This window comes from Euleptes europaea, chromosome 8 (assembly GCF_029931775.1).
Source record: "Euleptes europaea isolate rEulEur1 chromosome 8, rEulEur1.hap1, whole genome shotgun sequence".
In the NCBI taxonomy this organism is placed as follows: domain Eukaryota; kingdom Metazoa; phylum Chordata; class Lepidosauria; order Squamata; family Sphaerodactylidae; genus Euleptes; species Euleptes europaea.
The window spans coordinates 98,834,751-98,848,968 of record NC_079319.1 but is presented as its reverse complement, the minus strand read 5'-3'; the positions used below and the strand labels follow the sequence as shown (position 1 = coordinate 98,848,968).

The 14,218-nt window shown below is 48.9% G+C and overlaps 1 protein-coding gene across 1 annotated transcript in view; it reads right to left on the bottom strand.

Annotated features, from left to right (window-relative positions):
• The window catches only part of SERPINB5 (serpin family B member 5), a 38,706-nt gene extending 25,800 nt beyond the window's left edge, over nt 1-12,906 (bottom strand). Inside the window, exons 1-2 of the mRNA XM_056854866.1 lie at nt 12,883-12,906; nt 5,714-5,891 (exon numbers count right to left, since the gene is read on the bottom strand). Coding sequence (XP_056710844.1) covers nt 5,714-5,884 — 171 coding nt within the window. The 5' untranslated portion in view covers nt 5,885-5,891; nt 12,883-12,906. The remainder of the gene's footprint in view (nt 1-5,713; nt 5,892-12,882) is intronic.
• Nucleotides 12,907-14,218: the final 1,312 nt, after the last annotated feature.

Here is a 14,218-nt window from a genome sequence, read left to right as displayed (position 1 = left end):
GACCCGACAGATGTGCCAGGTGTTGGGGTACGACAGATTTACGGTAGTGGCCCATCCCCAGACCGACGGTTTAGTTGAGAGACTAAACCAGACCCTCAAATCCATGATAAGAAATCTGGCAGGGGACCACCCAAACCAGTGGGATTTGTTTTTGGAACCCGCCTTTTCACAATCCGGGAGACCCCCCCAAGCTTCTACGGGTTATGCGCCCTTCGAGCTCTTGTATGGCAGGAAACCCCGGGGAATATTGAAGCTAATGTCTGGGCAGTGGATAGGTGAAACAGACTCAGGGCAAGGTCAGGCTGTCCAGGAATATGTGCAGCAACTACAAGCGTGACTAACGGCAGCCCGGTCCATAGCTGCGCAGAACCTGGAATGGGCTCAGGCCATTTACAAAGAGCGGTACGATGTAGGGTCCAAAGAACGCCACCTGGACATAGGCTCCAAGGTCTTAGGGAAGGGACGGATCTTCGGGCCAGGAGAGACGGATCCTTGGAAAGGGCCGTACGAAGTACGTTGGGTGTTGGGACCCTGCTCCTACGAGGTACAGTGTGGGGCCAGCCGCCGCCACTGTAAGCGGCTCCACATTAACGATTTAAAAGAGTGGGTTTCTCGGGATGATGTCTGGGCTGACTGTCAGTTAGGGGAAGAACCGCTGGACTTATCCGCCGGGGATCTTCCTTGGGGACCCTCCCCACCTGAGGAGGTCCCCCAAAAAATTGATTCAGTGCTCACCAAAGACCAACATGAGCAACTACAGCACCTGGTGGGGTCCCTACCTCCAGTCTTTTCCTCAACCCCCGGTCGCATCCAGGGGGTGACCCATGCAATTCGGACACCCGAAGGTAAAATGGCTCGAGTCCCTTGGCGCCCCATCCCGCGTCAACGCTGGGAAGTGATTGAGCAGGAGGTGTTCAAGATGCTGAACTTGGGAGTGATAGAACCCTCTAAAAGTGCATGGCGCAGCCCCATCGTGCTAGTGCCCAAGATCGATGGTAGCATCAGATTCTGTGTGGACTATAGAGCCGTTAACAAACTGGCTCAATTCGATGCCTACCCAATGCCAAGGGCTGACATCTTGATAGATCAGTTGGGAGAGGCACAGTATTTGTCCATCCTCGATTTGACAAAGGGCTACTGGCAGATCCCCATGAACCCGAAGGACAAGGAGAAGACTGCATTCGCCACCCCGTCAGGCCTGTACCAGTTTACCATGATGCCCTTTGGGCTGCATGGAGCCATGGCTACCTTCCAGAGGATGGTTGATCAGGTGTTGGCGCAATGCCAGGGTTTTGCCCTGGCTTACATCGATGACATAGTAATCTTCAGCACAACTTGGGAGGACCATCTACGGCATCTGGAGGAGGTGCTCCGAGCCCTCCACGAGGGCAGGAAACCCCGTGGAAGGAAGCCCCCCCCCCTGCCCAACAGCTGATAGGCGGGGGGCAGGAACCGCCGAGCTGCCCGCCCAGTAATCGTGCGGCTAGAGGGGAGGGGAGGCTTTAGCCTCCCAACCATTGAGGGCAAGGGAAAGGGGGACTTGGTCATTCTCTAGGGCAGGGGGGGAGAGCCAGCGCGCCCGCTCGCCCGCTCTCTCTCTCAAGCGTGCTGGCTCCGCAGACCGGCTGCCGGCGCAAGCAGACGCAAGAGCAGGGGCTCCAAACCAAGTTTGGAGAGCCGCACTCAACGGGCCAAAGAGCCGCATGCAGCTTGTGAGCCGCAGTTTGCAGACCTCTGCCTTAACAGATTGCCTGCGGAAGTCGCGGCCTTATATGCTCCGGTAGACCCCAGATGTCACCAGGGCTTTCCATGATCTCCGGATGGCATGGTCACAGGATCCTATACTCCGCAATCCCGACTTTTCTCATCCATTTTCGGTTCACACAGATGCTTCAGAGTCCGGTTTAGGAGCAGTGCTCACTCAGGAACTCAACGGTCAGGAACACCCGGTACTATTCCTGAGCCGCAAGTTGCGGCCGGCTGAACGGAACTATGCCACCATAGAGAAGGAGGCCTTAGCGGTTAAATGGGCTGTCAGCGCTCTCCAATATTATCTGGATAATAACCACTTCACGTTGGTAACCGACCACGCCCCACTACTGTGGATACATTGGATGAAGGACCACAACCCCAGGGTGCTCCATTGGTACCTGTAGCTGCTCCCTTCTCGTTTGAAATTAAACACTGTCCTGGAGCCCAGCATCTCCCCGCAGTCTACATGTCCCAGGTGTTTGAGGAGGGCGTCAATGGAGAATCAGGGTCCTTAAGGGGGGAGGGTGTGTCTCAGGAGGGGCTCCCACTCCGATCTCCCGGGCCTGGGCTCTGCCCCCGTACTCACCAGCCCCCACTCGGGGGCAGCCCCAACAGATCTCTCTCTCTCCCCAGCTGCCCATGGAGCCAGAGTGCGATGGGAGGACCTGACCGCCGCAGCCGGAGCAGCGTGCCACCGGCCCACCGCAGCGGCAGGCAGAGCAGCGCGCCAACGCCCCACTGCAGAAACAGGCAGAGCGGCAAGCCCCTGCACTGCTGCAATTGGGGCGCCGGCTGTAACGGGCCTCCCCGATCCCCAGCTGATTCGCGGGCGAGCCAGGGCAGGGAACAGACGTGCCTCCCGCCCGGTGTCTCGTGGCTGGGAGGAGGCTTCCCCCAGCTGCCCTTATATGGACTTCTGGGGGGAGGGCTAGGGGCGGAGTCTGGGAGGAGCTTCTTTGGCCTGGAGGGTATATAAGGCCAGAGAAGTCTAACAGCCAGGGAGGAGAAAAGCCAGAGGCTGTCTGCAAGGTGTGTCCTGCGGCAACCTGGCGACGTCTGAGGGATGAGTCGAGCTCTGACTCCCCCTCGGACTGGTCTGAGGCGGAAGAGACTGTCTCAACCGTGACAACCTCCTGGGCAGAGACTCCTCCCACTGCTGGGACTAAGCCCCCTCCTGACAATAGAATTATAAGACATAAACTGCCGAGTCAGTTCATTATTAATTTCTGATGAAGAGTGTGTTAAATTTATACTGGCAGATGCCCTCCCTTGTGTTACTTTTTAAACTGATGCTTTTATGTTTTTGTCTATTAAAATTAGAAAGAAGTTCGTATCCTCTACTTAATAATGTTTTTATTTAAATTGTAGCCTTAAGTTTTAAGTTATGTTGAGTACTGGGCGTATTTTAAATAGTAGTTTAAGCATTTTGATACGTTCTGATGGTATTTATTTATGGTATGTTCTTGTGTGTGTCTGCATCTGATGGTTATGTTATGTTACATTAGGTTACTACCTATGGTTACAACATTAAATTCAGTACTGAGTGTCTCTTCCTGTGCCCCTTCTATACTGTCTAAAATATAATTTGATAGACTATTTGTGTAATCCTGTGCAGATTGACTCCTTTCTAATTATTTCATTGGTTTCAATAGGCTTAGATGCTAAGTAACTGCACAGAACTGTATATTATATTAAATATAATTATGATTTTAGAAATGTTAGATTTTTTAAAAAAAATTAGAGATGTGTAACCACAAAGCTACAATAGATTTGTTGGTTTTAAATTGCCACAGGCCTGGCTGTCACAGACATCATAAACCTGGGTCTGGACTGTACCACTTTCAAATTCAAAATGGAATACTTTCATATTCAAAAGGAAGCAACAAATAGAGAGCTCAAGTGTGGTGCAGAGTGGTTAGAGTGTAGTACTAGGAGCTGAGAGACCCAGTTTCAAATCCGCATTCTGCCATGGAAGCCAGCTGGGTGTCCTGGCTAGCTGGCTTATCTGCGGCCGGAATCAGGTTACAGCTGGGAAGAAGCACAAACAAAGTCAAAACCGTCCGAGGTCAATTAGGAGCCAGAGGAGTTTCAAGAGTCGGTTATCAGCCCAAGGGCAGGTTAATTCAGGAATAAATCACAATAGTGGCATTAGGTTCAGCATTTGGCGAACAAGTTGCAGCCACGCCCTGCAGCTCCCTCCCGGGAGCTTTATAGCTGACACCTGCCTCTAGGAATCATCCTGCCAACACTCTTCATCTGAGCTTCCCCCATGTAGCTTATACCTGGCAGCCAATCGTGCGCTGCACCAGCGTTCGTGCATCTCCATGCGCAGCCTTCTGTGGCGGCCTTCCACGGGGGCTGGTGACCCTGGAGAGCTGGGGCCAGGGTCTGGGGCTGCTGCCTCTGGTGTGGGAGGTGCCTCTGGGCTGCCTGGTGGCGGCCCCTCTGAGAGTGCCTGGGTCTGGCCTGCCTGCTTGCTCTCTGCTGACCGACAGACTTGGGCTGGCCACGCAGGGCCCCTCCTCCTCCTCCGAGGAGTCCTCCCTGTTGTGGGTTGCAGACTGGACTATGACACTGGGTGACCTTGGGGCCAGTCACACACTCTCAGCCTAACCTACTTCGCAGAGTTGTTATGGGTATAAAACAGAGGAACAGAGAATGATGTGAGCGGCTTTGGGTTCCCACTGGGGAGAAAAATGTGGTATAAATGAAGTAAATAAATAAAATAACATAAAATAAATTCACTCTTTTGCACATAGAAAACTAGATGTCAGGGATCAGGGCTCCAGCTTAGTCTGTTCCCCCTGGCATGCTAGTCTGCTGCACGTATGCTACATGCTGCACAGATGTTGGTGTTGTGTGGGTCCCCCCCCCCCGAAGGTAGAATAAAGCTGGGCGGGGGGGAACAGGCTGGAACAGTTTGAGAGAAACTGACTTGATTTGATTTATTAGGTTTATAGGCCGTCCTTTCCCGGACAAAGCCAGGCTCAGAGTAGCTGAGGCAAAATATGTGCAAAGCTTAAATATACATTTACATTTTATCACTTGTCCCCAGAGACCATAATGTGATCAGGAGCTCAGTGGTTTTGCTTTTTAGAAGCTATGAAATGACGGTACAAAGAAAACTTGACCTGTCCTGGCTTTGTCTGCTGAATTTCTACCAGCTGCAAAGCTATGTAAAACCCAGATGTCCCTGTATGTATTTGTACATATGACATGGGAGGGGCATGGTATAGTAGTGCTTTAGCATGTCAGACTAGTGAGTGAGTAGATCTGGATTAGGGTTGCCTGGAGAAAAATATCTTGTCCCTTCAATAGAGGCTTAATAGGCTCTTATTTAACTTCACGCTATTAAAAGTGTAGGGCATTTTTATTTTTTATCATATTTGTGTGTGTGTGTGCGCGCATGCACGTGTGCGTGCTGGTCAACATATTTCTATCAAGCGTGTCCAGTATTTTTCTTGACACCAGCTGGCAACCCTATTTGGCAAAGGTTTTCAGGGAGCTAAGGCAAAAAAAAAAAATGCTATGTGATTTCTTCCCCAAAATCAATTTAGATGGAATGCATTGCTTCCCATGTTCTCCCTCCCTCTTCTCTTTTCTGAATTGATTGTAACATGACATCCATATATAAATCTAATTTGCTAATTGGCCTCCCAACTCATCCCCTTTGCCACATAGTTTTCACAGGCAAACAATGGACACAGCCGTGCTCCATTTGACCTTCTCTACTCTTATATTCCATCCAGTAGTTTCCTGACATATGCCTGAAGTCTATCTACTGCTAAGATGGGCGAAACGTCTGCCATTATCCCCTGATTGACATCTAAATGTACTCATGAGGAAGTATCATTTAATGTATGGAACAAGGACAATTCGTCTTAGCAAGGATCAAAGCTACATAAAATAGCTAACACCGTTTTTATAGTTGCATCAGTCAAATTAAAATCAAGCCACTTACTTGCTTCATTTGGGTCTCTGTGTCACCCTTAGCAGCTTTATATGCGAGAGCCAGAGAAGTCGAAGTGCAAAGGGGAGCAAAAACAATATTGGCTGTTTTATCCTTTTCACTCAATTTTTTGAATAGGTCAACTGCAAAAGTGATATTTGCAACCTGGATGGCTTCCATCATGGTGGTTCTGGCGCAAAACAGAAAAGTTTATCAGACAATCAAACAACCAGTCAGTCCTACATATTAATAAATACCACAATCCATTACAGTTGAAGATGTTTAAACAAATTCACTAGATCTGAGGTCTGTGGGGAGGAAAGTCCAAAGGACCCCCCCACCAGCAGTTACAGGTAGGGTTGACAGGTCCCCCCTCTCCACCGGTGGGAGGTTTTTGGGGCAGAGCCTGAGGAGGGTGGGGCTTGGGGAGGGGAGGGACTTCAATGCCATAGAGTCTAATTGCCAATGCAGCCATTTTCTCCAGGTGAACTGATCTCTATTGGCTGGAGATCAGCTGTAATAGCATGAGATCTCCAGCTATTACCTGGAGATTGGCAATCCTAGTTACAGGCCTGCTGGCAAGGTTCTGTGCTCTCCCAAGGCCTCAGCATGAGAGGGAAGGAGGTGGAAGGAACCCTTGGATACTCCTCTTCTCTCCACCTCTCCTCCTATGAGCTCAGTATCAAGAGAGTGGTACCTCCTCTTGAAAGAAAGGGGCACGTGGCTCTCATGAAGTGACTTGGGACGAGCTTGGCACTTTGCCCGTCAGTCAATTGACCGGGAGTGACCAAAAGTGTTCTCTTCTCTCTCTTTTCCCCCGGTCCTTTCAAGACCGGGGGGAAAAGGATGGATCTAATCACTAAGAGCCAGCATGGGTTTCTCAAGAATAAGTCACGTCAGACTAATCTTATCTGCTTTTTTGAGAAAGTTACTACCTTGCTGGATCAGGGGAATGCTGTAGACATAGTTTATCTAGATTTCAGTACGGCTTTTGATAAGGTTCCACATAGTATTCTAGTTGACAAATTGGGAAAATGTGGGTTAGATCCTATTATTGTTAGATGGATCTGCAACTGGTTGACAGATCGTACCCAAAGAGTGCTAGTTAATGGTTCCTCGTCCACTTGGAGAGAAGTGACTAGTGGAGTTCCTCAGGGATCTGTGCTGGGCCCTGTGTTGTTCAACATCTTTATAAATGACTTGGATGAAGGAATAGAGGGGATGCTTATTAAATTTGCAGATGATACTAAATTGGGAGGGGTAGCAAATATGGTAGAAGACAGAGCCAAGATGCAGGATGATCTTGACAGGCTGGAGAAATGGGCTAGAACTAATAAATGCACTTCAACAAAGACACATGTAAAGTTCTGCATTTAGGTAGAAAAAATCAAATGCATAATTATAGGATGGGAGAGACTTGTTTGAGCAGTGTGTGTGAAAAGGATCTTGGGGTCTTAGTAGACCAAATACTGAACATGAGTCAGCAGTGTGATGCTGTAACTAAAAAGGCAAACGCAGTCTTGGGCTGCATCAACAGAAATATAGTGTCCAGATCATGCAAAGTGATGGTATCGCTTTACTCCGCTCTGGTTAGACCTCACCTAGAGTACTGTGTTCAGTTTTGGGCACCCCAATTTAAGAAAGATGTAGACAAGCTGGAACGGGTCCAGAGAAGGGCAACAAAGATGGTGAGGGATCTGGAGACCAAGTCCTATGAGGAAAGGTTGAGGGAGCTGGGTATGTTTAGCCTGAAGAGAGAAGACTGAGAGGGGATATGATAACCATGTTCAAGTACTTGAAGGGCTGTCATATAGAGGAGGTTGCCGAGTTGTTTTCAGTTGCTCAAGAAGGTGGGACCAGAACCAACAGGTTGAAATTAAATCAAAAGAGTTTCCGTCTGGACATTAGGAAGAATTTTCTAACAGTTAGAGCAGTTCCTCAGTGGAACAGGCTTCCTCGGGAGGTGGTAAGCTCTCCTTCCCTGGAAGCTTTTAAGAAGAGGTTAGATGGCCATCTGTCAGCAATGCTGATTCTGTGACCTTAGGCAGATGATGAGAGGGAGGGCATCTTGGCCACCTTCTGGTCACTAGGGGTGTGGAGTGGGGAGGTAGTTGTGAATATCTGCATTGTGCAGGGGTTGGACTTGATGGCCCTGGTGGTCCCTTCCAACTCTATGATTCTATTCTAAGACCTTTTGAATCTTAGCCCATATGGCAAAACAGTTGGGTAGCAAAACAGTCTGTGCTTGCCTCTTCCATGCAAGCAGTGGATCCAACTGGGCTAATCCACTGGCTCCACCTGTGTCACCTTCTGCTACCATCAGAGAGCATTTCTTCAAACCACAACTCTGAGTATACAATAGCTGCTTTACTTAAGCTTACTGTGGACTCCAAGTTTCTTTCCAGTACCTGGGTAATAGACATGAAAGGTTAAAGGTGTTGGACTAGAATCTGGGAGACCCAGGTTCAAATCCCCACTTGTGCCATGGAAGCTTGCTGGGTCATGCTGGGACAGTCACACTCAGCCTAACTTACCTCACAAGGTTGTTGTGAAGATCAAATGGAGGAGAGGAGAATAATGTAAGTCATTTGGGTCCCCATTTATTATGGAGAAACATATGCTAAATATTCCACCTTATATTGCTAATAACTCTATTAGCAACAAAAGCAAGTAGATTGATTCTCAAGTTTGCATGCACAGCTTCTTCATACATTAATCTCTGCAATTTACATTAATTGTACTATCTCTCTATTGGGTAACATACCCTAAAGCATTAGCTTTAAATGCTTCTTTCCATTAGTGTCTTGAATAAAAACCTTTCCTACATAATAAAAGGGGGGAAGAGTGGTTGCTAGAGGAGCCGTGCGCGCTTAGGGGCACAGGCTGGAGCACCCCTGCGCTTTTCCCTCACAGCAGACACTTGTGGAGACTGCAGGGAGGGGCTGGAGGTGGCCCTGGGGGGGTTGGCTGCTGCCCCCTCTCTGCCCGCCAACCTGGGGCATGAGCCCCCCTCAGGCTTCATCCACTCTAGATCCAGCCCTGCTGCCGCTAAGGGAAATGACTGTGCAGCAGTGTTCGCAAAAATGCCTCCTGTCCGGCTGAGCCCCCAGGGACAGCTGGCCTAGAGGGCTGGGGAGGCTGAGGTGAGGGAGGAAAAAAAGGGCCCAGCCTCCAGACGTGTTCCCAGCACCTCGGCCCGTGTCTGCTGGCCCATCCCCTAGACAGCAGCAGCAGGCAGGCAGGCAGGTAGGACGGGCGTTCCTGGAGATTGCATGCTGCCCGTCGAGCTACCTGGTGCAATGCTGTCAGCCCGTCCATGTTGGCCATGCGGAGGCAGGCTCTACGGGCCAGCAGCAGCTTCACGTCCTCAATGTCCTCACCAGAGCAGGTGGCCAGGAAGGCTGTGCTGCCCTTGAAGCAGACACAGGGTCCCCACTGCAGTGCCAGCATCAGGAGGGCGTCACTGCCTCCAGCTCGGCCGGGGGAACGCTTCCAGCCTCCCGCCTGTTCTGCCCACCTCAGCTTTGCCTACTCAGCCCTCTTCACCCCCAGGCAGCTGGGCTCCAACATGGTGGCTCCTGCAGAGCCTGTCAGAGGCTCTTTAAGACCAGGAAACATGCCGAACACCTTGGCCCAGAGGACAGCGTGAGAGCTCTGCCACCATCTTTCCCACTCCCACCACCCTCCTTTCCTCAGCTACCAAGGCGCAGGCGCAGACCACACCTTCGAGCCTCACGGAAAAGTTAGCTGCAAAGGGGTGGAACCTTGTGGAGGCTCCCTCTCCTGAGACCCCCCCCCCAAAGTCTGTGAGGATGCTTTCGCTCCAGCCGCCACCCCCTCTCTGCCCGCTGCTTGGAGCACGAACCCTCCTGATCCAGCCCTGGCAGGCAGCTGCAGCCTCTGATCTGGTTGCCGGCATCCTCTCTCTGCCTGCCACCCAGGGCAGCTGCTCCCCCCAGCCCCCCTAGATCCGGCGCTGGTTCCCACTCTCATTAGCCCCCGTTTTCCTCAATTCCTGGTCTCCTCTGCATATTTCTTGAAGCGTCCTTCTTCTTCACAGACCCTTCTTTAAGATCCTTACTCCTCTGTCTATTGTCCATTTGCACTTTCCCTTCGGGCCCTTTGTCTCTGGAGTCCTTCGTCTCACCGTTTTCTTAGCTCCTGGATCTTCATCCTAGTCCTCAGCTTGCTCTACAAAGCTATTCCAGTTTCCTAATCTTTATCCCAGCCAACCATACAGTGCTCCCTAGAGTTTTAACTAGAGGTGTTTTTTAAAGTCTACTTGGTTCTAATTGAACACTTATCCGTTTTGTCCAGGTTTTAACCCCCCACCCTTCCCCAAGAAAGAAACTCACAGCAACTACCATGCTAGGAGAAACAGAGCTTCCACCGTGGGAATGGAAAACCCAGCGGTAGACAGAATCCTGATTGTAATATTGATATCCAATGAAGCAATAGCACAAAATCACAACTGTTAAGCCATTAGTCATTGGGAAACCTCAAGCAGGGTGGGGTGAAGGGAAAACTGAGACATAAGCTGAACAAACTGCAGTACAAGCTTTCAGCACATTCTTTCTTCTTTGATACATTCCTTTCTTAAGTCAGTATCTAAATCATCACCCAATGCCAAGTAGCATCTTTGATGTACAGTTAGCTAGTTACCACACACACACACAATTTAAAATGTCTAGTTGAAGATATTGTCCTGATTAAACTTTCTTATTTGGATCTTTCTCAAGAAATCCTCATTAAGTACATTTTTATATATTTGTATTTGTGTTGCTGATTAGCAGCTGGTGGTGGGCAATTGCCCACCACTGCAACCCATTACCTGCCACAGGTAAATTCAGCAATGGGAGAAAGGTGGGGGAGGGGAAGCTGGCACCACGTGCACCATGACATCATTAGAGGCAAAAACCACGGTGTCATAGTGACGCTATAGGAATTCCACTGCTTGGTGGTAGGATTAATTTAATTACCGAGGCCTAATTTACATGGTGTTCTCCAAGCACATGGTTGGCTCTATACACCCTTATAGGCCACCGGGGCCATTTCTGGATTGCCTTGAAAATAACACGATTGTGATAATTTCGCCTCTATAAAATCCAAACATTCCTTACAAAATGGGTGCCCCAGAGAATAGGCACAGCTTGGTTAGTATGGGGGTGGGGATCCGGGGCCAAGAAAGGGATACATAAGGCACGTCACAACACTCGTGGTGACTCAAAGCTTATTTCATCTCTTAAGAGAACTGCTTCAAGGTGAAATTTTGAGAACTTTTACCTATATTTCAGACTTAGGGTTGCCAGGTCCCTCTTTTTCACCGGCAGGAGGTTTTGGGGGCGGAGCCTGAGGAGAGTGTGGTTTGGGGAGGGGAGAAACTTCAGTGCCATAGAGTCCAATTGCCAAAGCAGCCATTTTCTCCAGGTGGACCGATCTCTATTGGCTGGAGATCAGTTGTAATAGCAGGAGACATCCAGCTAGTACCTGGAGGTTGGCAACCCTATTCAGACTGTCTATTCTTGTTGGCAAATTAGCATGTAATGAAAGAAAAAGGGCAAAACATTAAAACCAGGTAGGGTGAAGAAATATCCTTTTTTCTTGGTCAAGCTTTTAGCAATGGCTTTACATTTATTATGATAGGTTCATTTGGACCTAAATTGGAACCCATGAGAAAGAACATGACTTTGAAAAGTGGATTAAAAGTTGAAGAGCAAAATAATTATTGTTTACCTCCTGCCTTTCAAATTCATGTTCAAAGATATTTATTCACAAGGGACTTGATCAGTCCAGGACTTGAACCACTTTCTTATCTCCATTTCAGCATTTCTTGAGGAAACCATGAGTAGGGCAGGGAAGAAGATTGTAGGCATGTGGTGATGCCGTAGTGACAGGGATGCCAGCCTCCAGGTGGGACCTGTCATCTCCAGACTACAGAGATCAGATCTCTTGGAGAAAATGGATGCTTTGGAGGGCGGACTCTATGGGCATTGTAGCCCACTGAGGTCCCTGTCCTCCACAGGCTCTATCCCCAAATCTTCAGGAGTTTCCAACCTGGGCCCGGCAATCCTATCCCCCCCCCCATCCCCTGCCAGTGGCCAAGGGGATCCTGGCAACCCAAGTAGGGTAGTGATGGAGGAATGCTGGGGAAATCGCTCTCTCTCTCTCTTATGGCGCGATATAATTTCCAGCATGATCCTAGAAGTGAAGTCAATACTCTAGGAATCCACTGACATCCTTTGATTTTACCATAGAGTTTAGTGGAATCCTACTGTATCACTCCAACACAATGATGTTATTTCTGGAAGCGATGTCACACCATCAGAGTGACGCAATGGGAGTTTCCCTGCTCCCTGAGCCTCCTGCTGGTGGCCAGCTCTCGGTGGCCACCCTAATTACAAGCCATCAGGAGCCACCAATCACACAGAAAACTACGTCGCGATATGGGGCTTGGGATCTTTCCCTCCACAGCTCCACTTCATCAGTATCCGGTGGGTTGCACAGAAACATTCGAGGGGCCATCTGGCCAATTCTGACCTGCACCTGGGCCATTAAGTTGCAATTCTTTAGTGACATTTTAGAAAGAAAAACACGGAAAGATCATCATCCTAGCCATGTTGCAAGGGAGCGTTAGATTGACCGCCCTCCCAGCTCTGCAGAGCCAGTATTAGTCATTTGATTAATTGCATCAAGAATGCCAAGCTGAGGCGACACACCCAGGTGGAACATCTCCCCCGGAGCAGAATCTTTCTGAACCACCTCATTGTCTGCATCATAAAATATATCCGCACTGCGAGGGAGGGTCCGCACAAAACTGTCAGTTTGTGAAGTCAATTGGTGACTTGTGAAGGTGAGCTTTTAAAATTATTTATTTAGAAATCTCCAGGGGGGAAACCAACAACAACTATAAAGCACTAGGTCCCCAGATTTTAGCCAGGCTTATTACGCTGTGAGATGGTCGTGGTTAAGCAAACTATCCCTGGAAAGGGATTAGGAACTGCAGTAATTTATGAAAAGCCATTCGCTCTGCGTGGGCCCGAATGAAAAATGCTTCCCATATTTTACACAAGTTTTGTTTCTCCTACAATGCTGTGCTTCTCTCTGCTTCCTTGGAACCTAGTATAGGTGGAATGCTAGAAAATTGCTAGATGCATATTTTAAAATATATATTAAGCACTTACCTGTCTATGCAGCAACTCCGGGAACTGAACCGAGAAAAAGATCAAGACAGGCACAGCTAAGGGAGCTGGTGTCACTCACGAAGTAAGAATGCGCTCGCTCACCTGAATCCAGACGCCACGCCCTCTTCCCTCATTACTTTCTCTCCATCGTCGTCATTGCTCCTGGCCAGTTCGAAGAACCTGCTGTCTGTCAAGCTCCAAGGAGCTGTAACATGCTGGAGCAGGAAAGAGCCGTCCTACCACCATTCCTTTCTCAGGCAAATTTTCAGGCCAGCCACTTTCAGGCAGGAGCCATGGGCGGGGGGCCCACGTGTGCACAGATTTCACTGCTATCATTGGTGGAGATGGTGTTGTTGCCTTGAACAAAAGCAAAACTGTCCAAAAGGAAAAGGAAAGGGAAACTAGCAAATGATTAACCTTTCCGTTGCTAAGCCTTGGGAACAGGGTTGTCAACTCCAGGCTGGGAAATTCTTGGAGCTATGGGTGTGGGACCAGTTTGAGGAGTAGGGTTACCAGCTCCAGGTTGGGAAACAACTCCTGAGAAAGCAGCATTACTAAATCCGCAGGACTGCAGAGAATGGTATCAAAGCAAACGAAAGTATGGTTTTTCTAATAATTATTTTCTCAACACTAGTCTCCAAAATGCATATAATGAACAGATAGACTGAAGATCCGGCCTTGCGTATAAACTGAAGCTCTAGAATCACTTCGCTCTCTTAACTTTGAAGCCAAGTAATATCCCGCCACTCCCTCCGGAAAATTTTGAAGATTTGTTCAAACACGTTGTCTTCTAATCATTCGCATTTCTTAATATTTCCTTGAGCAAAGTCATCAGAATATTGTATGAATTAAATCGGAAGAGCAGACTCCTGTTTTGATTTTTGGTGCTACAGGCCTGTGCTTTTAAAATTAAATTCTTATTGCTGCTGGTTTTTAGTTTAATTTTAATGCTGCTGCTTTAGATTTTATTACTCTTGACAGGTTTGTTGGATTTTGCTGAGGTTTACCGCCTCAAGAATAAGATAATATAAACATATAACTATAGTGTCTATCTGCACGGCTCCTGCGCAGGGCGCACACGCGTGGGAACTGTGCTTGCGCAGGCCCAGCTGCAGAGAGTTCTAGCAAAGCTTCTAGTGAAGTCCGTTGCTGTAAGAGGGCTTCATCCGCTCCCCGCCTGAGCCTAACACCTCTTCCCACCTAAACGGATGCGTGACGGGGAGGAGGGGGAGCTAGGGTTGCCAGGTCCATCTTTGCCACCGGAGGGAGGTTTTGGGGGCGGAGCCTGAGGATGACGGGGTTTGTGGAGGGGAGGGACTTCAATGCTATAGAGTCC